Consider the following 23905-nt stretch of genomic DNA (forward strand, 5'->3'; position numbering starts at 1 on the left):
AGAGCTGAACAGGGTCTGGTTCCGGAAGGCGTGGCGGTCTAGTCGGACCTCCACCATCCACTTACACAACTGCTCCACAGACACATCCTCACACACCACACACGGGGGCTGCAGACTCCACAGTGCCAGACACCGCCGGATTTCTGAAACACACACACACACACACGCGCTAAGTAAAAGCTACTGAGTAAAAGGTTACTGCTAATTGACTGATATTGAGGCTTAGAATCATTCAGAAAGAGGGTAGGTCCAGGGGTAGGAACCTAAGTTATTTTCCAATCGTTTCATTTTGAACGACCATTTCTTTTGTTCCGTCCCACTTTTCCGACCAGATAAATACAGCTCTGAACTGGTTCGGACCCCAAAAAAAGTACTGGCTAATATCGTTCCTTTCGGTTCCTTTTTAAATCTACATTTTTTTTTACATTTAGCTCGACATTAAATGACTTCACCAATCATGCGGATAAAGCAGCTTGCTATGGGGCGGGCAAGCTATAGTACAGCGAGTTGTTTACGTGTGTGATGGAAAGACAAGTCTAGGGCCGTGAGATGCAATTGACATTTTCCGAGTGGGGAGAGAGCGGGTGAGGGTGGAGGAGGAAGCTTGCCTTGAAGCGCCGGGCATCTTGGTATAACATGCATTATCTGAATTAGGCCCGCGGTATTACACCTACGGAGAAGTGGCTTCTATGGAGGTACTTTGAATGTCCTTTAAGTTCAGAGTTGGCTTTAACGTTGGACCGGAGATAGCTAGCTGACATGCTTGTGTGTGCAGACCGTCACCAGAATTGTAAAAAAATAAGGTATTTTTGTAGTTAATAAATACAATGTGAAATGTGATAACTGTAGTATCCCCAAGAAGTGAATCCATTCTTCTCTAATTCAAAATCTCTCTCTCCATCTTCTGAATCATGCTTGTAACGTCAGTAGGCTACAGCTATTCTTCGGAGGGGGAAGGGCAGGTAGCCTACACACACACACACACACACACACACACACACACACACACACACACACACACACACAAAGATGTTCAGCTGGCAGGCAGACACTGGAAGAAGTTTCTGAATGACAGAGGGAGTGCTTTGCGTAGGTGCTTTGTTGCTTTCTTTGTGAGACTGAACATTTTTTGGTCTGGAATATAAAAGAACGCTATTAAAATAACGGTTCTGTTCCGGAACAGTATAGACTAGTTTCGTTCCCGGTTCTGATTCTTTTCCTTGAAAATGGACATTTTCCGGTTCTTTGAGCAGAGTAACAAAGAGAGGACAGTCACCTTCCATCTCTCCCCCTGCAGATCTCTTAGACGGAGGCGGGCCGGAATCGTCAGGTGTTGTCTCCGTGGTAATTGACAACTTGTCACCCTGTAGAGTAGTGCCAACAGCAGTAGTTTCCCCGGTCATCTGACTTGCAGCTGTGGGGAGAGAGAGCATGAGATAGAAGTCAGGAGAGAGAGAGAGCGCGACAGACAGACATAGAGAAAGATACAGAGAGAAGATAATGTATTAATAATGGAATAAGTGCTGTGTTAGTTTTTAGCCTCTGACCAGAGCAGAGCCAGCAGCAGCAGTTTCCCATCACCTGACCTGCAGCTATGGGGAGATAGAAAGAGGTCCAGACTAACCGGCTCCTGTTCTGATCTTGTTAGCCTCAGTATTTTTGTACTCTGGCTTGGCTCCTCCTCCATGCTTGACCAGCAACTCCTGGAGTTTACCCTTGTAGTTTGGACCCGCTCTGCCGATGTCTCCGTCCAAAACCCCACTCAGGACCCCATTCAGACGCCTCAGGGCCTCCTTAGCTGCACAATGCTCTGCCTGCTGCTTTTTGGGGGCCGCCTCTTAGAGAGAGAGAGAGAGAGAGAGAGAGGTGAGGGGGTTACAGGTGATTGTGAGACATCGATCATTTCATGTCCTGGCAAAACTGCAATTACCCTTTATAACCAATGTTTACCTCTCATCAAATGTGCCATTGTGATGACATTTGTGTATAAAAAAAAGTTACCTGTGCTGTGGAAGGTGAGCTCGCCTACGATTCTTAGAGTGCATCTGTGCTTTCCCTCCATTGTTGTTACACAGTCCTCCACTGGGGGAACACACTTGGCCCGTCTGAAGAACTCCAGCACACTCTGCTTCTCACCACCTGCAAGGACAGCACTGAATTCAGGCTGAGTCACAACAGCACCCACTAACCAATTAAGTAGGATGAAGTTGTCCCCCCATATCTAAAGTGTGTAGTGTACCTGCTGTCGGCGGCGGACCCAGGGACAGGCCCTGGAGCAGACTGCAGTAGGCTGCCTGTAGCGCCTCCTCTCGAGAGGAGGCCTCGTGTGGGTCGAGGTCCTTCTGCACACGTACCGCCACACACATAACGAACCCCAGGCCATCTGAAAAATGGAGGACAGATAAAAGGACCTCACCTTTTTCATACGTTCTCGTTTTCATTGACTTCAATTTCACACTTCTTTTAAAGTGTGTTCTTTTAACAGTGTTGACTGTTGTCTTATTTTTTGTTCTTGTTTCTTCTAGGTACAATGTTGTCTGTTTATATGAACTGGACAATGAAGCTGTGAGTTTTAATGCGATTCTGTGTACCTGAAGTGACGCTGCTCTCCTCTGGAAGGGTGGGCGTGGCTTGGTGGGGGTCTGACTCTGAGGCCCCTCCCCTGGGTCTCCATGGTAATTGTGGTATTTATGGGGGCTGCGGTATGCATGGCAACCATGGTGACTGTGGTAGCCATGGGGTCCATAGTAACCAAGGTTTCCATGCGTGACACTGGGACCACCTGACTCTCGGGGGGCTGCACGCTATGTATCATGGGAGCTGGTGGGAGGTGAGGGCAGCCCTCACCTTCGCTTGACCCCACTCCTTTCTCCTTCTTGCCTATCCCCTCCCCACTTGTCACCCCTCCACGTTCCTCCACTCCCCCCCCCCTCTCAGTGACCTCCCCCGCTCCCCTTCCTCTGTCTGTGACATCATACGCAGGCTTGTCCAGTTGTGGGGTCTGAGCCTCCAGCAGCTCTTTCAGGGTGCTCACGTAGTTCCCTCCCACCACTTCCTTACTGCCGAGGACTCCGGACAGCCGCTGGAGGGCCACTTTAGCTGCCTGCTGACATGCATGTTTCTTTTTGCTGGAACCCTCTGGAGTGAACCAGAAAACATATTTTAAACATTATATAATACTTACAGTATATATCTATATACATTTGACATACACAAAATATATTTACATTCAATACACCATGAAACATAACATTGTAAAGTATCTATACGGCCTACTGAATGTGGTGTTACCTGGGACATAGAAGGTGATTGGTCCAGTGAATCGAAGAGTGCATTGGTAGGTCTTCTCCTCTGCATCAGATTGGACAGCCTCCTCTGGGGGTGGGACATCCCGCGTATGACAGTGCTCCAGGACCACATCCTTATAGGAGGAAGCTGAGGTACAAGAGAAGAGTTTCCATGACCACAAGCATTTTGATGGACATAAGTGAAAACAGTAAAGGTAGATGTACATTACTGTACTGTAGGGGTCTTTAACCTGATTCTGGTAGATCCAACAGGAGAGCTAGTTTCTTGTAGGCAGACTGAACAGCCTCTGTCATTCCAGAATGCCCCTCTCCAGAGGTGATGTCAGTTTTAAGGACCACAGTGACACTACCGAAGAACACGGGGCCTAAAGACAGAGTTACATGGTAGAGGTTAAGCAATCAGACACTGATACCAATTTAGGACTATTGGTCATTCGAGAAACAAAACATGGTGATATTATGTTTTAACAGATACTATTGACACAATATTTTTTACTCATACCATACATTTGATTGGCTGAGGAATACAGCACCTGTGCATGAGAGGCTTTGTGGTTGGTCCGTCTGGCTACTGGATGCCTCTCCCTCCTCTGTGTCATTGGCTAGCTCACTCAGGCTAGCACTGTCCTTGGCAAGCTGGCTCAGGGCCAGTTTAGCCACTTCCTGGTGCGCTGTCTTCGACTTTGGGCACACCTGAACACCTTCAAATGTCTGACCTCTCACCCGCACACGACCCCTGTAACCTGGACAAACCCATTTTGAGAGAAGCCAGAGGGTCAAGTCTTCACAGAGACACAGCTGCATGCATCTCCAACGTTTTCACATAATAATAAATCATTTATTTATACAGTCAACACATATTTATAGAGCTGTTTCCTGATATTATAAAGCTATTACATATAATATCATTAAACAACCCAGCACAAGCCACCATAAGACATCTTCTTTACACCACAGAATTGGATAAGGGCCAGGAGTTTTTCCTGACCATGTAACGTAGTCAGGACAGTCTGGATGACCGTTATGGGCGACATTTTGGGCATGTTAAGGAAGAACTCCAGGCCCAAAGCTAGGAATAAGGTTCTGACCTACCGAGGGCTTCCTTTATCTCTGAGAAGACAGGCTCAGGCCACCCTTGCCTCCTGGCCTCCTCATACAGATGGTTCTTATATTTGAGGATGTCAGCACTGAACTCAGGATCTGAAAAACACACAGCTGCCATAGGTCAATATTTTTCCTCTGTTCATGGTAAAGTCTGTCTGTGTGAAAGTTGTACACTAGATTAATTTGTCGTCTAAGGCACTGCATCTCAGTGCTAGAGGCGCCACTACAGACCCTGGTTCGATTCCAGGCTGTATCACAACCGGCGGCACACAATTGCCCAGCGTCGTCGGGTTAGGGTTTGGCCGGGGAAGGCCATCATTGTAAATAAAAATTTGTTGTTAACTGCCTAGTTAAATAAAGGTTAAATAAAAATTTGAATCTTTTAAGTAATTTTAACCCTCAAGTCTCTCTCTCCGAGTAGGGCTGGATTCCTCAGTAACTCCATTATCAGTCTCTCTACTATCTCTCTCGGTCTCACTCTCTACCTGGGGTGTATTCATTAGTTGTATTCTGTTGCAAAACGTTTAGTCTGTTAAAAAACTTTTTGCAATGGAAACAGTTTACTCCAAATGAAAAATGAGCGTTTCTATTGGACAAATTAAGGTAGATCCCTTCCCGTTTGGTTCCTTTTACTCTGTTTGCTTGTTTGTTTCTTAGTGTAAACGTTTAAGTTAAATCTTTTTGCAACAGACAAAACGTTTTGCAATGGAATTTGACTAATGAATACAGCTCTGCTCTCTCTCTGGAAAACAAATGCTCTGAGTGGGGTTGAATCCATCTCTCTCTCTATGTTCCTCTTCCTCACTCACCGTGTGTGCGTGTGTTCCTCTCCAGTGTGTCCACTCTGACGGTGAGTGTGTCCACTCTTTCCTGCACCTCTGTCAGTCTCTCCCACTGTGGCGCCAGGCTCTCCTGCAGGTCATTGTTCCCCTCCAGAAACACCCTCACACACTGCAACTCCTCCAGCTGGGGGTACACACACACACAAACATTTGAGGTGCCTTACAGTGAGGATGTCTGTGTGTGTGTGTGTGTGTGTGTGTGTGTGTGTGTGTGTGTGTGTGTGTGTGTGTGTGTGTGTGTGTGTGTGTGTGTTGGTTCTTCTATCCTTGTGAGGACCTAAAAGTCCTCACTAGGATAGTAAAACAATTCTCCCTCGTGGGGACATTTCCCAGGTCCCCATGAGGACACAGGCTATTTTAAGCTTAGGGTTACAATTAGAGTTAGAATTAGGTTTAGAGTTATAAGTTAGGTTTAGGGTTACGGGTTAAAGTTAGGGGGGGGGAAAGGATTTTAAATGGAAATACATTGTAGGTCCCCACGAGGATAGAATAACATGACGTGTGTGTGTGTTTGTGTGTGTCTTACAGTAAGGGCTGTCTCTCTGTCCTCTTCATAGCGTTGGGACAGACACTCCAACTTTTCCTTCAGTATCTGTTGTTCCAGACTCAGAAAGTTCTGGAGTTTCAGCATGCTCTCCGGGACCTTATCTGCCGCAAGTGCAATCTTCTTCCCAACACAGCTCATGATAAAACTGAAGTCTGTATTCTGGAGCTGGGACAAAGATACCGGTCAGGTTCCCAATGTAAAAGTGAGGTATGGACTTAATAGCACACGCACACACACACACACACACCTGTTCGATCTCCTCTGTCAGCTCACTGAATTTGGGGTAGTGTGTTTTCAGAGCCTGGCCCAGGTCTTTGATTCGCCCTAGGTAAGATTCTAACTCCCCCTTCTCCACCCGGAAGTCAGCCGAGTGCATCACCTGGTTCCTCACGTTGGTCACCTGCACACATACACACCGTCATACTTATACACAGGTAAATGTGCACATTTGTGAGTGTGAGAAAGTTTACCTGTGTGATAAGAGTTTTGGACTTCACAAACTTGGCAAAGTAGCTGCATTGGGTCATGAGATTGAGGAAGGCCGAGATGTCAAATTGGTCCACAGTGGTGTGGTCCATATTTCCACGGGGCATGTAGACCTAAACACACACACAATGACATACCAACTACCAAGGCAGGATGTAACACACTTATGATAAATACAGGAAGAGCATTAGTCCAGATGTCGGTACTTTACCTTGGCTACCTCCCATTTTTTCGTAGGCCACAGGTACGGCTTGGAGTTACTCCAGTAGACCTGTCCGCCTTTAAATGAATGGTTGGCCCAGATCTCATCTCTCCATGGCTCGCACACTTCACACACTTGAGGAACCTTACACAGGAACAACCATAGAAGTACTTTTGAATTCGAGAACAATTTTTTTTATTGCAAACAACAAATAATAATATTGAACGCAAACATTAACCCAAAAGTATTGAGAGCAATATAAATAGTATTGCAAGAAAATCATTTTGAAAAGGTAAAAACAAATAGTAAATTAATTTTAAAAAATATATATATAATCGCAATTGCGATTAAACACCTCTGACTGCATTTTTTTTACTCTATTTGGTTACATTATCCGGCCCTTTGCTTCACTGCCTTGTTTTGGGTTTGCAAAGTTTTGGCAAGTTCATTCCGGGTAGGCGGGGTTTGGGAGGGAGGAGCTATATGATGCGTCTCTACTGGTCAACTGGTTTTGGAGAGACAGTTCATCCTCATTTAAAAGAAAATTATGGCCTGTACAGCTCACTGAGGTATGTTAATGCTGGCAATGCTGAGAGGCAACAGTGTCTTCTGATAACTAGCCAGCTAGTGTATGAAAAAAGGTTGATTGATTATTTATTTAACTTTTCCATAAAAAGGCTCAGTGGCTATTATCTAGCTAGTTAGCCCAATGGGCCTGACTAGTATAACTAGATAACGTCAGCTTTACAACAAGGAAGACATAGGGAATCACCCTTTGGTAAGTGTCTTTTACATTTAGAAGATGTATTGAAACAATTAGCTAGCATGGTTATATCATTTCAATCCCAGCCAACAAGCAAGATATGGTGCACTGAAGTAACTCTGAAGTTACTCTCGTGGTAGGTGGCTAGTCAAGAACAAAGGCACTACAAGCCCTTCTCATGAACCCCAGTGCTGTATAGCCCTGGGTTCCCGAGAGCAAGGGCAGCTTTTCACTACAGTCTGATTGTACTATAGACAATTTTGTTTAGCATTTGGTTCTTTTTTTGTGTGGCCTGGCTCACTGGCTGTGTGTGTGTGTGTCTATCTGTCTGCCCAATAAGCGATGTCTCAGTGCAGAATTAGACATGTATCCAAGTTGCTCAAAAAGTCCCATTTGAAAGTGTATATTTATTTTAATTACATTTCTTTTTACACCCCGAGTTGCTCCTGCTGCTCCGTATCATTCAAATCAAATCACATTTTATTTGTAACATGCGGCGAATACAACCTTACCTTGAAATGTTTACTTACAAGCCCTTAACTCTATTTCTCGAACTGCATTGTTGGTTAAGAACATTTACTAAATAAACTAAAGTAAAACAATTGTATAAATAAGTAACACAAAACAACAATAACGGGGCTATATACAGGGGGTACTGGTACCGAGTCAATGTGCGGGGGTACAGGTTAGTCGAGGTCATTTGTACATGTAGGAAGGGGTAAAGTAACTATGTATAGATAATAAACAGTGAGTAGCAGCAGTCTATGACTTGGGTGACTGGAGTCTGACCATTTTTTGGGCCTTCCCCAAATCTTTTCAGTCTCCTGAGGGAGTTCAATCCTACCACCGTCAGCAAACTAAATGATGGTGTTGGAGTCGTGCTTGGTCATGCAGTCGTGAGTGAACAGGGAGTTCAGAAAGGGGACTAAGCATTCACCCCTGAGGGGCCCCGTGTTCAGGATCAGCGTGGTAGAGGTGTTGTCCACCCTTACCACCTGGGGGCGGTGTTTCATCCCAGGGTTCTTTGCTTAGTGATGAGCTTTGTGGGCACTATGGTGTTGAACACTGAGCTGCATTCCATTTCTCTAAACGTCAAGTTTAGAAGTTAAGGGTTAAGTTTAGCTACTGACTCTGAATGGTTAAGGTATGGGATAGGGTAAAAAAAAAAATCTAAATCAGTGTCCACCACTGGGATCAAACACGCAATCTTCTGATCCAGAGTCATGGAATTATACCCATCCACTATCCCCGTCCACAACATGTGCCCACTACTCAGTAAAGATGCGCTCCACTGTTGCCCCTAGTGCTTTCCAACTAATCCATTTTGTGTTCCAACCCTTAGGAAAGTATGAGAAGGGAGAGGTTCAGCTGGCTAAAGTCATTGCTGTGTGCAGGCAAACCCAGCAGCTCCTCCAGCAGACGGCCCCCTCCTGTCTTCCAGATGCTGCTGACCAAGCTGCCCTTCTAAGCTGCAAGGTCAGGATGCTCTCCCATGGGGAGCAAGGGCTGTAGTGGCACCGACGTGGCTGAAAAATTACTTGGTGCCCTAAACCCCCTTCTTCAAATGGTATTTACTTGTTAACTCCCTTTCATGGATTTAAGGCAATGGATTGCTACAACCATGGTTGAGTGGAGTTCCATCATATTCCTTACACCGCCAGTTCATTCCTTTAACCCCTTACACTCATGGGAATTGGCCTACATAGATAGGGCTAAATTTAAATGTTTATTACATGAGAAATAAGGTAAGCAAAAGCATTACCATGGTAGCAATTCAAAGGGAACCGTTTGGAGATCATGGGGAAATGATTAGACTAAAAGGTGAGGACATGACGCTTCACCTGACAAGACTGAATCCAAGACTTTACGTGCATTTTACACTTACTGTACTTTTTTTTTTTTGGTATCAAAATCTAAAAATACTCTAAATACATTCAGTGACGTGACAAGAATATTGTTGGAAAATGTGGGATTCTATTGCCAACATGACTTGCTAAAAAGGCCTTATAGTGTTAGGCTTTCACTAGGAAATTCAGAGAAGCAGATGGTAATTTTGGTGCGCATGGAATGAAGTCATGAGTGCACTCTGATGTGTGGTCCACTGTACATTTTCTTCACAACACAGCAAGCATAGGCTCATTGTGTTCAGGACAGCCCCAGGGTATGACGTCATGTCATCTTGTAACTGTACATCAAGCATAGGCTCATTGTGTTCAGGACAGCCCCAGGGTATGACGTCATCTTGTAACTGTACATCAAGCATAGGCTCATTGTGTTCAGGACAGCCCCAGGGTATGACGTCATGTCATCTTGTAACTGTACATCAAGCATAGTGATGATAAACACTGACACTGTATATGACATGAGGTTTATGATGTGGAAATGTGAAGTGTACATTTGGATTCACCGGTGTTTGACTTGCTCGTATGACATCAAAAAGTGGTATTTATTATAAATACTCAACGTCACATCTTTCAAAATACATAGAGTACTTGTAACTTAAGGCATTTCCCTCACTCAGACACAAAATCATTTGCAAAAGTTGGCCAATTAGCGGGAGGAATGGGGCAACTTTTTTTGGGGCTGTGCGTGCTGCTCAAGTTCCTAACGGCTGTCAGTCAAAACCCAATACAGCGCTATGAAGTGGAGGCCCTTGAGCTCTGACGTCTTGTGTAGCATGTTACTGTACAGCCACTTGCGTTCCAATTTACGTGCTTATCAATGTCCATATCTGCCATTTTCAACCCGTATACGGGTACGAGTGTAAAGGGCTTCGGCCAAGAGGGAGATTGTATGAATGCGTACTTCGGCTTAAGGGGAGAGGGTCGGCTTGTGTCCTGATTCTTCACCCTTTCTACAAAAGTGTGCACGAGTTCAAAGTTCCTCATTCCTAGCCCTGAAGGGCAGCAGTGTTTAAATAGTTCCTTTTCCACAGCTAGTTTGGCTGATGATCTGCCTCCGTAGCTGAGAGAAGCCGAAGAGGAACATCACTTCGTTCCCAACAATATACGACAAACACTTCTAACTGTACAGACGAGAATGAGTAGGGCAGACTTATCGCTGAACTGTGTTTAGTCCAGTTTACAGTACCAATTTGTGACCAGCCACATGTTCAATAAGGTATCCTGCAAATACAATTACAATGCAGAGATGTTCTTGCTCTTTAGTTAAGTTCTGACAATCATATGTTGGAAACCATTATCAAGGAAAACGAGTTGAACACTTTGTGGAAATTGTACATTTCTTGAACATTCTTCAAAGGGCAATGTGTCTGTCACAGGTCTAAATGTACAGTAAGGGGTATGTCCTTAATAAAATCATTTGTTATGGTTAATTGTGCAGACTGATTGACTGATCAACTACTGTAATTAAACTCTGTGGTAATGCCCGTGTCTTGCAGCTTTAACAGTATTGAGTCAAGTAACAGCTTTGTCAACTGTCTCGCCAAGGACTAACTCAAGGATTATGGTAACGAGTGCGCTGAGTCGGGAAGCAAGCACAGGGAGTGTGTGTTTCAATAAGTAAACAAAACAATAACCGCGAACCACAAAACGCGCCGACGTGAAAACAGAGTCGATAACACCCGAGGAGAGAACCAAGGGGAGTGACAGATATAGGGAAGCTAATCAAGGAGGTGATGGAGTCCAGGTGAGTGTCATGAGGCGCGGGTGCGCTTGACGACGGTGACAGGATAATCAGCAGCCTGATGACCTAGAGGCCGGAGAGGGAGTATACGTGACAATTATGTTTATTACTATGGCTCTTCAAATTTGATAAGTACATAAGGAGCTATCGTCACTGGCCATATACGTGTAGATTGAGGTGTTTAGAAAAAGTTGGTTTTGACTTTGGTCTTGTTGCACTGCAGCTACCTACAAATGACCACAGTCATGTGTGAATCAACTTGCTAGCTAGCTTCTTAACCTGTTAGCTACCTGACATAGTTAGGGACTGAAGATAATTTAGATGTATATTGTATCCCCTGAATTCTGGAATTAGCAATCAAGCTACTTTATAGAGTAACAAACAAGTATCTAGCAAATTATCTGGGTTGCATGGTAGCTATATCTAACATACCGAGGTCTACATAGCCTTGGATGTAAACAAACTGGATCACTGGGTGAGGCTGACCTTTTCCCTCAAGTTTTCATGTACTGAATAAAAATATAAAGTTCAGTGTGTTTCCATTGTATTTTCTACTCTACCCATAGTTCTTCACAAAAATTAAATAGCACATGTGCTCTAGCCAACAGCTGGCAGATACAGGGTGAGTAGGCTATGAGTAGGATAGGCTCAGGGTTGCCAGGTCAAGTTCAAATTTCTATCCCAATGACACCTCAACCCACTTACCAGGCCTGACAACTAGCCCAAAAATGTTTCTTTTTTTTCGCAGCAGAAGAACAGTTGCCACATTTATACAATAAATTAATTAAGAAGGAATATCTGCGGAATTTGTAACGATGTAAGCTAAGAAGCAAACTTCAGTTTTCCATCAAAATAATAACTACTGTGAGTTTAAGAATATGTCGCAAGAGAAAGGCTAATTCGCCCTTATTAAATTTGCCAGATCATTTTCCATCAATGGATGTTGATTTAACTTGTTTTGACTGCTATGATTAAGCAATAAGGCCCGAGGAGGTGAGGCACATTGCCAATATTTCTGTTCTTAGGACACAGCCCTTAGCCGTAGTATAATGGCCATTTACCACAAACTCCTGAAGTGCCTTATTGCTATTATAAACTGGTTAAACATATTTAGAACAGCATAAAAATTTTTTTGTCATACTGTGGTACACGGTCTGATATACGACAGCTTTCAACCAATCAGCATTCAGTTTATAAATTGTAATTAAATCCCTTTTGCACAAAACTTGATAAATCCGACAGGAGAGTTAGAGGGATGAAAGTTGGACAGAGGATCTCAAAATCTCTGAAAAAAGAAACACTTGAACGAACTTCAAAAAAAGAATGCTAGGCTATTTTCTGGCAATTGTGCCATTGTGTTAGATGTATAAAACAGCCTGTTTGTGAGATTGACTCGTTATTTCAATAGGTATAGGCTACTGACTCAAATCTGTGTTTATAATTGCAATTCAACTTTGCCATGGTTTGCTGAGCTAGATGCAGGTGGCCTATAGGCCCTGATAGGCCAACATCCACAATGAAACTGACATTAAATGTGGAGAATGATACATTTGCGATAGAGCTGTCACCATGATAACAATTGATAGGATAATTCAATTAGAAATTATCCTAACACGGCCATTAAGAATTGCCTAATAACACAAGGCTACAAATAAAAAATTGAAGTTATAGGCCATTTATTCAAATCTGTTTGTCAGCTCCAGGTAGACTACACAAGTGGCACAAATTGATTTGCAATGACTTCAGTGATATCGCGTTGAACATCTCATTCCAAAATCATGGGCATCAATATGGAGTTTGTGCCCCCATTGCTGCTATAACAGCCTCCACTCTTCCGGAAATACATTCCATTAGATGTTGGAACATTGCTGCGGGGACTTGCTTCCATTCAGCCACAAGAACATGTGTGAGGTCGGGCACTGATGTTGGGCGATTAGGCCTGGCTGGCATTCGGCGCTCCAATTTATCACAAAGTTGTTCCATGGGGTTGAGGTTAGAGCTCTGAAGGCCAGTCAAGTTCTTCCACACAGATCGACGAACCATTTCAGTATGGACCTCGCTTTGTGCACAGGGGCATTGTCATGCTGAAACAGGAAAGGACCTTCCCCAAACTGTTGCCACAAAGTTGGAAGTACAGAATTGTCTAGAATGTCAATTTATGCTTTAGTGTTAAGATTTCCCTTCACTGGAACTAAGAGGCTCAGCCCGAACCATGAAAACAGCCCCACAACATTATTCCTCATCCACAAAACTTTACAGTTGGCACTATGCAGTCAGACAGGTATGGTTCTCCTGGCTTACGCCAAACCCTGATTTTTATTGTGGGACTGCCAGATGGTGAAGCATGATTCATCACTCCAGAGAACACGTTTCCACTGCCCCTGAGTCCAATGGCAGCGAGCTTTACACCACTCCAGCAAAAGCTTAGCTTGCGCATGGTGATCGTAGGCTTGTGTGAGGCTGCTCAGCCATGGAAACCCACTTCATGAAGCTCCCGACTAACAGTTATTGTGCTGATGTTGTTTCCAGAGGCAGTTTGGAACTCTGTAGTAAGTGTTGCAACTGAGGACTGACCATTTTTATGTGCTACGCGCTCCCAACACCGTTGTTGCTCCTAGATGTTTCCACTTCACAATAACAGCACTTACAGTTGCCCGGGGCAGCTCTAGCAGGGCAGAAATGTGACAAACTGACTTGTTGGAAAGGTGGCATCCTATGACAGTGCCACATTGGAAGTCACTGAGCTCTTCAGTAAGGCCATTATACTGCCAATGTTTGTCTTTGGAGAATGCATGGCTGTGTGCTCGATTTTATACACCTGTCAGCAACGGGTGTGGCTGAAATAGCCAAATCCACTCATTTGAAGGGGTGTCCGCATACTATAAATACTTTTACGTGTATAGTGTATCAAACGGTAAGCTACAGTAGCCTACAATTGCATATAAATTAATAGACTACATGACAGCCAACAAATGCAAATGTATCATTCTCCAAATTTAATGTCAGGTTTATTGTGGACTTATTCCCGTAACAGAAGCATCTATAAATTCCATTTCAAGTGCTCGAGACCCAAGAACTAAGCATGCGTAAAACCCTTAAGAAAAGTCGAAAAAAAAGTCACGACGTGTGCGTGCTGCAGTCTCAATGACTCAGCAGCAGCGCTCTCAACCAGTGCTCTAAATCACACACACACACCCTTCCAGCCATCCCCACCACTCACTCAGTAACAGTCTGCTCACTGCCTGATAATCTGCAGCAACAGGTTACAACAATTTACAGAAAGCCGCAGACATGGCAACCCCGGGTAGACTAGTCTACAGGGGGTTAGGGATCAGGGGTCATGGGTTGATCAGTGAGATTATTATGGATAAACCCGAGAATATGTTTTTGTCAAAAGGCAGTCAAGCATCGATCGTCAAGTCACCAGAATCGAACCCTCAATATATATTTGAAATACGCATCACGATCACCGAGCACTTTCACCACCCTGTGAAGATCATTACATTTCCATCTGTAGCCTAATAAACTGTCGTTTCCCCGAGTCGTAGTGGAAGGACCACACGACAGATCATCACGTGACTCCACGTTTACTTCAGTAGGATGGCTATTATTTCAACATTTACGCATAAAGGAGTTTCCACCGCCATTTCTCGCATTTCATTTTACCAACAGAGATCCCACCATGTCGAACAAACACGTTCTCTGTCGTCATTTATAAAATCGTACCGAAATTTCCTGTTTCTATCACAACTGTGCGATTTATTTTATACGGTATGACTTCACTCCATACAAACTGTGGATGGAAACGTGCTTACTGAAGAAGAAAACAATACATTCATTTACAAGTCACTTGTTCTTGCCTTTAAAAAAATATTTTCTTGAAATATTATTTATTTTTCCTCTCAATACTTTTGGGTTAATGCTTTGCCCTCAATATGATTATTTTGGTTTGCAATAATAAGAATTTGATTCTCGAATTCAAACGGTTTGTTTTATATTACAATCACAAAAGTCATTCCATAAAACAGTTGTAGCCTATGACATCCGTGCATGGGCAGAACATATTAGGGACGGAAACTCAGATATCATGCGAGTTACATTTTAACTCACATATTTTAATCACCTGCTTTGCCCTGGGCATCCATTTCTTTAGGTTACATTGTGTTGTACATAGATCGCCTTTGTTTGCGTTCACTTTGTTTCGGAGGTGATCGTGGTAGGTTTCGGTTTCGTGTTCCAGGAATCCTCCTAGTCTCGTTTTAAGACAATTCAGACCCATGGTCGTTTTAATCCAGTTTTTATAGTCGTCATCCTGAAACCGTCTGAATGAGTCCATGGTGAAACAAATGCTGTATCGTTGTGCTGGATAATAATTCCTTCGGTACCGCCCGATTCGATCAGTCCCGTAACCTTTGAGCCTACATTACCTATGCGCTGGGTTTGACAGGCTGTCTGCAGCCGAACTGTCAGGCGCACAGGGTCCCGGTTCAACCAATGAGCAGCGTTCTCGCCACCGTCATAACGTGTACGTAGATCGATTCCTGTACATGTATTTTGGGGAAAGTTCTCTAACCTCTAAGATACATATTTAACCCGTTTATACCATATACTTTGTTTCCATGTATTACCACAGCAAAACAAACCTTCCAATGTACGGCATTGCATTCAAACAAATAATGATAGAAACGCAGGACATTTTAGTGATTGTGCATTTATGTATGTTTTTTTCAGTACGTGTTCTTGCTCTTACAGTTCTGGTCACTATTCAATCACAAAGTGTCTCAATGTGATCTACAGCATAGACATACCTACATCTCAATATAACGTATTTAACAAATAAAACAAAGTATGGTCATGTTGGAGAGTTGTTTTTTGGGGACAATCAATTTCCCCTTCTGGTCCTGCATGATTTTAAAACGGAACAGTTAGGGTCTGTTCAATCAAAGTGTGGCTGGATTTACAGAGTAAACATACAACTTTCTGTACATGCACACTCATTTAGTCGGTCAACAACAGCAAGTTCATATCGATAAAAACATGCTTGCAAGCAAAATCTGAAACCTTTTCAAGACTTTGAATAGTTCCCTGGGTTCTACTGTCCCGTCCTCTGGTAGATCACTGATCAACCCATTAACCTTGACCCCTCTTCTGGCATAAAGGCATGATTGGTCAGTACAGTCCATAGACTTAAATTAAATAAAGGTTCAATTTTAAAAAGTCTGTTCCCCAACTGGCTTCCCACAGGTGGTTTTATCCCCATTGTAATTCTTTTGTTGTTGCATTTTCATTGTTGGACATACATTTTTTATTTAAAAAATTAACATTGGGAAATCAACTCCACGCGATTTTAAACTAGGAAATATGTTCACACGTATTTCCACGCATAATAGCGAGACACGTGATCATAAACAAACGTAAGCAAGGTTTGAAATTATTAGGTTTGGTTAGGTGTGGACTTCTTGCGGTCAATTTGCTGTCTACAAATGATTTGGAATCATGTTCGGGCTCCCCGACCATCCACTCAATAAAAAAATAGAAAGAAATGGGCCGCGTCTGAATCTAGTTGATGATCCCTTACTTAAGACATTGCATCATTGTATCTGTCCCATTATAGACCTATGAGCGCATGGGCAATGCCATTGAGGCCATCTCCATTGTCTTCTTCGAGTTGGCAAGCAAACTGAGTGCATACGGTCACCTGTAGTCTGGCCGGTATACCGTATTTTACTATATACCAGTATTGATGCACGGACCGGTATGGGTTTTTACTTTACCTTCTATAACGGTATTTTGAAGGTTTTGCTTGTTAAATGTGATACGCATTGTGTGATGTTAATTTGTATAGTTTACTCCGATAATTGAAACATCTTTCTCCCCTCACTATGCCGCTTTCCACACAGACCTAGTCCCACCCCTTCACTCAAGGAGCGTATTTGTTGTCTCGAACATGAGACACTCGGTCAATGCAGCACATGCAACAATGAGAACGACTATGATGCCGTTTCCACTTTCCTTCCTAATTAGAAAAAAATAATATGCTTATTATTTTCCAATAAAAATTTAAAAAAACATTCAAAAAAAGACAGCAATACAAACATTGACATTCATTGTACTGTTGAATGGGATGGCCAATTTTAGAGGACAAAACAAAACTTAACTCACACATACACAACATAAAACTAAATCCTATTAGGTGGTACATGTATAAGAAGACAGCATATAGTCATTACACGCAGTGTAGTTAAGCCCAAAATAAATATTGAGTGGAGTACAGCACAGAGTAGCAGCAGATCGTCAACCCAGTTACGAAGCGGGACTTGACCATTTATCCAGTATCGGCTGCCATATTTGGTAAAACAATGGACTTCTATTGGAGGTATTGTATCGTATCTTTCCCATATGTATTACATTCCCTAAATCCCGTAACCACATTTCAAAAAGGTAGGTACAGTCTCCAATTTCCTTTTGGCTAATAGAGTACAAAGAGAGACAGCCTTCCCCTCCTGGTTATTCCCATCACCTGTAGCAAACAGAGCGATCAATGGGTCTGGGGCTAGAACTCTATCGAAGGCTTTAGATAAGTAATCAAAAATGAGAGCCCAGTAAGCATGTAACATTGGACATGTCCAGAATAAGTGGGTCAACGTCCCCTCATCCAGTTTGCACCTCTCACACAGTGGTGAGGTGTCTGGGAATAGTTTATGCAGTTTCACTACTGAGTAATGTAACCTGCGTATCACCTTAAACTGTACACGGTGTGTGAAACCCCATTCAAAAGGGTCGGTCTCTAGACTGTATGATGTGCTACAGGCCCACATAGAGGTATCCACAGACACTATTAAAAAGGGCTTGGGAACAAGAACTTGGTTCATAAAATCTCAGATGAGGACTGGGTAGAAGCTCCCAGGAATATAAACCACAGTTCTTGTTCCCAAGCCATTTTAATAGTGTCTGTGGATACCTCTATGTGGGCCTGTAGCACATCATACCGTCTAGAGACCGACCCTTTTGAATGGGGTTTTACAAGGATCAGGCTATCTAATGTAGGACTATTTTGCTTAATGCCATACTGTGGCATACGTGTCCTTAAGAAATTCCTGATTTGGAGGTATCTGAAAAATGTGTTGTTGGCATGTTGAACTTTCCCTGTAATTGTTGAAATGAAGCTAACTGACCATCTATGTATAAATGACCAATTGTTGTGAGCCCCTTCTCCCTCCACTGTGAAAACACCACATCATCCAATGCGGGGTGGAAAGCATGATTCAGGCAAATAGGGCTGTCAATGTATACAGTGGGTATGTTAAGAAAATACCTCATCTGTTTCCAGATGCTAAGAGTATGACAAAGTGGCTTTCTTCACATATAATGGACAATTAACAAGTGCACTGCTCAATCAAAAGCCATATCATTCTGTCACATCCCAGGTAAACTTTCCCTCCAGAAAGCACAATGTTCAGATTAGCAGCCCAATAATACAGTTTAAAGTGAGGAAGGCCAAAGCCCCCTCTTATCTTGTACTTGCATAAATGCTTCTTTGAAACTGTCCCAGAGAAGGAGCAGAATGTATTTACCAAGTTAAGGGCGGAATAGAAGTTTTAGGCTTGGATAAAAACAAAATAACATCATCTGCATATAGGGACATTTTGTGGTGAGTGTCTTATTTTAACAGAAGCTATATGCCCGAATCAAGGGATTCCATGGCTATAGTGAAGAGAGCAGGTGAAATAGGGCACCCCTGTCGGCAGCCCTTGAACAGGTAGAATGACTGCGACATTGCCTGATTGGTTACCACGGACGCCATTGCGTGTGCATAAATAATTATCCAATTAATAAATTCCTTTCCAAACCCGAAGTGCTCCAGAACCGACATCATATACTTCCACTCAAGCCGATCAAACGCCTTCTCTGCATCAAGAGCTATTACCACTGCCTCAACCTTCTCTGCATCAAGAGCTATTACCACTGCCTAAACCTTCTCTGCATCAAGAGCTATTACCACTGCCTCAACCTTCTCTGCATCAAGAGCTATTACCACTGCCTAAACCTTCTCTGCATCAGCTATTACCACTGCCTTAACCTTCTCTGCATCAAGAGCTATTACCACTGCCTCAACCTTCTCTGCATCAGCTATTATCACGGCCTCAACCTTATGATCGTGATACATTACGTTGAAAAGGTGTCTCAAATTGTAATATATGTCGGCCCGGGATAAAACCTGTCTGGTCAGGGTGTATGATGTCAGAAATATATGTTTTCAATCGGTTTGCCAATATCTTTGTCAACACCTTATTTCCTATAGGGAGTAACGACACGGGGCGATAAGACGACATCTCCATGGAATCTATCATATTTTTTCAAGATCAGTGCCATTGTAGCCTCATACAGTGTTTGCAGGAGTTTGGCATTTTCTTTGGATTGTTTAAAACATTCGCAACATAAGTGGAGATGTAGAATTCTATAAGAAGTACTGCGCCAGTCTATGACATATCCATCGAGCCCAGGGGCCTTGCCGTTTGTAAATTGTGCCGTCGCTGTGTTAATTTCCTCTAAAGTTATCCCTGCATCGAGTGCAGCAGCTGCCCCCCTGTCTAGTTTAGGAAGTTCACATTCCACTTTACTTCTTAATATAAATCCACAAGCATTCTATAATTACACTATTAGTGTGTGTTTCTTACATCTGTAAACAGCTAGTTTCTTTTCTTAGCAAATTGTGGCTAAGTCGTGTTAGCCGCTAATGCTAATCGCTAGTCAGCTGGCTAGCCAATAAATGTACTGAGTCAGAGTAAATGTAGCTGGCAATACAGCCTGATTACCAGTGATGGTGGAGGCCTAAATCAGCATGTTGTTTGTGCAACAGTATCTTCTAAATCAAAGAGGAATAGGCAAAGCATGAATATGTTCGCTACATGAAGAAAACATTTAATGTAGCCAAAGATTATAGAGTCCCGTAGGAAACACTGACCAACACTTTGGTTCCTACCCCGTCACAATAACTCCTCCCTGGCATTTTCATGTCAAACACTGTATTCAAAGTGTCCACTCTTATATTCTAACTATAGAATTATGATAATTATGTTTCCATGATTCCATCAGTCAAATCAAAATTGCAACATTTGGTAAAAAATAAAATAAGCCTACATTTTTGGCCAATATCGTGCAGCACTACATGGCAATATGGAAATGATCTCAAATGAGTGCAGGACATTTATGAAAACTATTTTGGGTGAATGTTTTATACTGTTATATTAAACTATCAGAACAGAGAACCCATTGAAATCAATTAGAATGTATGTGTTGTCACCCTAGGGTCACACACTACTCAAAGCAAATTCAGAACATTTATTACTCAAACCATTAAATACCGTGACATATTTTTGCCATATAGCCCAGCCCTACTGTAGTGAATGTTTTGAACAGGTACAATGCCAAGGTTGCCGATTTAATGCCACCTGCAGTTATGGAATGTTTGCTCACTAGTATAATTCATTGGCTGATCCCTCCTGATGACCCAAATGGAATCATGTGATCCTTCCTTAACCAATAGGAAGTCCCACCCTGTTGATTACTTCAAAATGGTAAAAGTCCTCAATGGTGCTGCCCATGCTAAAACTGGCACTTGGGCACTAGAGTCATCCATCTCTTCTGGTTTAGTCCTCACCTCTGCTCTCTTCCCCTGCCCTCTGATGAGTTAGTAGGTTAACTGGTTACGCAGGTGTCTCCACTTCATTCCCTCCCCCTTCTCCTCATCTGTGTCTCCATTGATGTGATGGTCTGGAGTTCAGAGGAGAACTGGTCACTCAAGTCTCTGTTGGCCAGGAGGAAATCCCTCAGTCTCAGCAACTCCTCAGTGTCCTACAGAATACAGCAGGCGGTCAGACATTAGTCAGACAGAGTCAATCAGTCAGACAACTAATGGTTAGAAATTGTAGTTAGAAGTACCTGTGTGTCTGTGTCAGTAAGCAGCTCCTGCAGCCTCTCTCTCAGCAAGTCCGCTTCCCATTGGCTGATAGACTCAGGCTCCACCCCCTCCGACAAGGAACCGTCCACTCGGTCCACACCAGGAACTAACACTGACAAATCAACAGCCAGCATCTGGACACAAACACACACAGCATTTACGCTCCATAGATCAGAGGTGATACAATACACAGATCTGAGAGCTGGTATCACACACACCTCTAGTATCTGTTGTCCGGCTGCTGCCACTTCTGGTAGGTGTGTGAATTGCTGTAGGAGCTGCTGTATGCTGACCTGGTAGCGCCTCATCCACTGGTCACACACTCGCATCTCACAGGAGTGCATCAACTCGTTCCTACACCTGATAACCTAAGACAAGACGCACACACATTCAAAACACACAAACAGAGGTGACATGTGTTTATACTGTGTGCATTTGTGTTACCTCTCTGACACAGTGCTGGTCCACGTAGTTGAAGTGGGAGCAGAAGTTGAGGAGGTTGAGCAGTGCGGACGCATCACACAGCTCCGCCCCCTTAACCCCAGCTTGACCCCGCGGCATGTAGGCCTGAGGGAGACAAAGGAAGAAAGAAGGAGAGAAGAGGTCAATTATCTAATATAACATGGGTGTAAGCGGAGTACAATTTCAATAACAGAACCAATAATTCAGTAATATTTAGTTTGCACACACACACACTACCTTGGCCAGTTCCCAGTGGTCCTGGTTCCAGAGTGGGGGTCTGCAATTCCCCCAATTCACCATCCCCCTGGGGTTTGTGTGGTGCCTCAGGATCACGTTCCTCCACTCTGTACACACCACACACACAGAGTACAGCTGTGGGACACATACGAGAAAGAATCATTCAAACAAACGTCATCATGACAGGTCTCTACTGGTGTAGTCTCTCGTTTGCGAAATGGTATTACTCCTTTGCGGAAATGGTTTTACATTTTTTTTCTTCAGTTCATTACCAGTACGGTTGGTGCCAGCATGTTTGCACATTAAATTAGTGCGAACACCATTATAGCAGAAAAGAGTACGCGAGAGCCAGGGGCGTATTCATTACGCCGATTCTTTAACAAAACGTTTCTTACGGATGCAAACGGAACGAAACGGAAGGGACCTACCTGAATTTGCTTTATCTTGGCCAGGTCGCAATTGTAAATGATAATTTTTTTCTCAACTTGCCTACCTGGTTAAATAAAAGTGAAATAAAATAAGTGTTTTCCGCTTGCAACTGTTCGAACTAATAAATACACTCTTAACGTCCAGGATACTACTGGAGTAAATTGACACATGATTAAGCTAGCCCATAATAATTTTCTTAAAATGATTCAGGTTATTTGGGGAGGGGTTCAACTCAACTGACATTATGCCAGCAGACAACTTTTGACTCTCACCTGATTCCCTTTGGGTCTGCACCCACTCCGACATGGCCGCCGCAGACTCGGGTTCCTAGTGACTAGATTTCCGTGGAAGGATCTCATCTCAGTATCGGTGAAAGGGTGCAACCCCTCCCGCAGTTTGAGGAGACAGTACCCCGCTTTGAGCCAGTTCTTATACCCCCCATCGTTCAGACGAGCGCTCAACTCTTCGTGTACCATGTTCAAATTAAAACAAACACCAACATAAAGCAGAGCTAGATCTTAAAACAAACTGAAGAGTATGCCGACTTTATCTCTGGAACGCTACACAAGAAAAGGTCAACAAAGAAACAAAAGTGCGTGTCATCCGCGATGTCAAGTTTCCGCTTTTGTCTCGACTCGAACTCCGCCCATTCTCTGTCAGTGCAGTATGGGGATTGTAGTAAAACTAGCTAGACTTTTCCAACTGCCGTCTGTCTGTCCTGAAACAGCGAAACTGTCTGTATAGCCTGAATATGATTTATTAAAGTGATAACGACAATACAGGTAAAATAATTGAAATGATTCATTATCAAATCTAAAGATTTATCTATAACTATAGGCTTAGGCCATACATTATCAGTACTCTAACTGTCTTGCCTACATAAATCCAACCTGTAGTGTACCTACACAGCAGTACTCACCTATACAGGACTTTAGGTTATAGAATACTAAAAGCTATAAGAAACGTATGAAGGTACAGTTGTCAGGATGGCCGAGCGGTCTAAGGCGCCAGACTCAAGGTGAAAATCCTTCCTGGGTAAAAGGGGTATTCTGGTCTCCGAATGGAGGCGCGGGTTCGAATCCCGCTTCTGACAATGTTTTTCCTTAACAAAATCAGATTGATAGAGTCTACTCAGTGGATTCCCTCAAGTGGTGGAAAGAAAACACATGATCATTTTACGTTTTGCCATTGCCTATTTATACATGCTCAACTGGGCTATTTTCGAGTGATCCAGACAGAGCAGCGAAATTTCAGGTAGGAGGAAAAGAGTGTTTTCGTGTTTTCGTCCATGAGGTGGCGCCATCATCATTCCAAACGCCAGAGGCAGCCCTGCATGGACGAGTTTTACTGCTGGCTGAAAGGAGAAGTTTTACTGGTCACCCTCCTAGAGATTTATTTACAGGGTATCCACATAACCAAGGTGTGGTTGTGTGTGTGTGTGTGTGTGTGTGTGTGTGTGTGTGTTAGAAATATATACCAAGATGTGCATTATAAGAAACGTGTGGCCTAACCCTGCAACAGTAAAGCGTGCATATTTTGTTTCTGTAATTAGAGGACAGAAAACAACCCACACACCTCATTTAAGGACCAGTGGTATTCTCTGATACAGTGAATCACTTACTTAGAATTATAGGACCCAACTTCAAACAGATTTATACAACAAAGAGCAATTATGAAAATGAAAATACATTTTGTGTTGTATCAAATAATGTCATCTTTACATGAACATTTAATTAGTCTTTTAGGATGCTCACCGAAAAACAAATATCCCTCTATCTTTGTAATTGGATCTCTACGGATTCGATTAAAGCTAAAGTAGATTAGACACCCTGGAGTGTGTGTATGTGTGTGTGCACGCACTTGCGTCCGTACTTCCCTGCGAGTGTAAGTGCATAAATGTGGCCTGCTTAGTGAATTGA

At 43.2% G+C, this 23905-nt stretch overlaps 2 protein-coding genes and 1 non-coding gene across 6 annotated transcripts; 1 reads left to right on the forward strand and 2 right to left on the reverse strand.

The window, feature by feature from the left end:
- Positions 1-1687: 1687 nt before the first annotated feature.
- On the reverse strand, positions 1688-15372 carry LOC118395012 (uncharacterized). Of its 2 annotated transcripts, none has more exons than XM_052464173.1 (14): positions 15021-15372; positions 6499-6633; positions 6272-6400; positions 6049-6201; positions 5781-5966; positions 5222-5378; positions 4401-4508; positions 3842-4051; positions 3539-3673; positions 3292-3435; positions 2592-3138; positions 2240-2383; positions 2002-2139; positions 1688-1835 (listed from the first exon to the last, which is right to left on the reverse strand). In XM_052464173.1, the coding sequence occupies exons 1-13, from the start codon at positions 15231-15233 to the stop codon at positions 2133-2135; spliced, it is 2268 nt and encodes a 755-aa protein (XP_052320133.1). In that variant the 5' UTR covers positions 15234-15372; the 3' UTR covers positions 1688-1835; positions 2002-2132. The 2 variants fall into 2 exon arrangements, with proteins under 2 accessions (XP_052320133.1, XP_052320134.1); XM_052464174.1 differs by having other exon boundaries at positions 15008-15148.
- A 4422-nt stretch (positions 15373-19794) lies between these two features.
- Positions 19795-22627, reverse strand: zgc:153935 (uncharacterized protein LOC777611 homolog). Of its 3 annotated transcripts, XM_035788765.2 has the most exons (7): positions 22259-22430; positions 21986-22050; positions 21558-21692; positions 21303-21425; positions 21077-21226; positions 20840-20992; positions 19795-20752 (listed from the first exon to the last, which is right to left on the reverse strand). In XM_035788765.2, exons 1-7 carry the CDS (start codon positions 22290-22292, stop codon positions 20624-20626), a joined length of 789 nt encoding a protein of 262 aa, XP_035644658.1. In that variant the 5' UTR covers positions 22293-22430; the 3' UTR covers positions 19795-20623. The 3 variants fall into 3 exon arrangements, with proteins under 3 accessions (XP_035644658.1, XP_035644657.1, XP_035644659.1); XM_035788764.2 differs by lacking the exon at positions 21986-22050 and having other exon boundaries at positions 22259-22627; XM_035788766.2 differs by lacking the exon at positions 21986-22050 and having other exon boundaries at positions 21558-21664.
- A 339-nt stretch (positions 22628-22966) lies between these two features.
- trnal-caa (transfer RNA leucine (anticodon CAA)) lies at positions 22967-23079 on the forward strand. Its single transcript has 2 exons — positions 22967-23004; positions 23034-23079. It is a non-coding gene; the product is annotated as a tRNA-Leu (tRNA).
- Positions 23080-23905: the final 826 nt, after the last annotated feature.

Source organism: Oncorhynchus keta, chromosome 15, assembly GCF_023373465.1.
Source record: "Oncorhynchus keta strain PuntledgeMale-10-30-2019 chromosome 15, Oket_V2, whole genome shotgun sequence".
Classification (NCBI taxonomy): domain Eukaryota; kingdom Metazoa; phylum Chordata; class Actinopteri; order Salmoniformes; family Salmonidae; genus Oncorhynchus; species Oncorhynchus keta.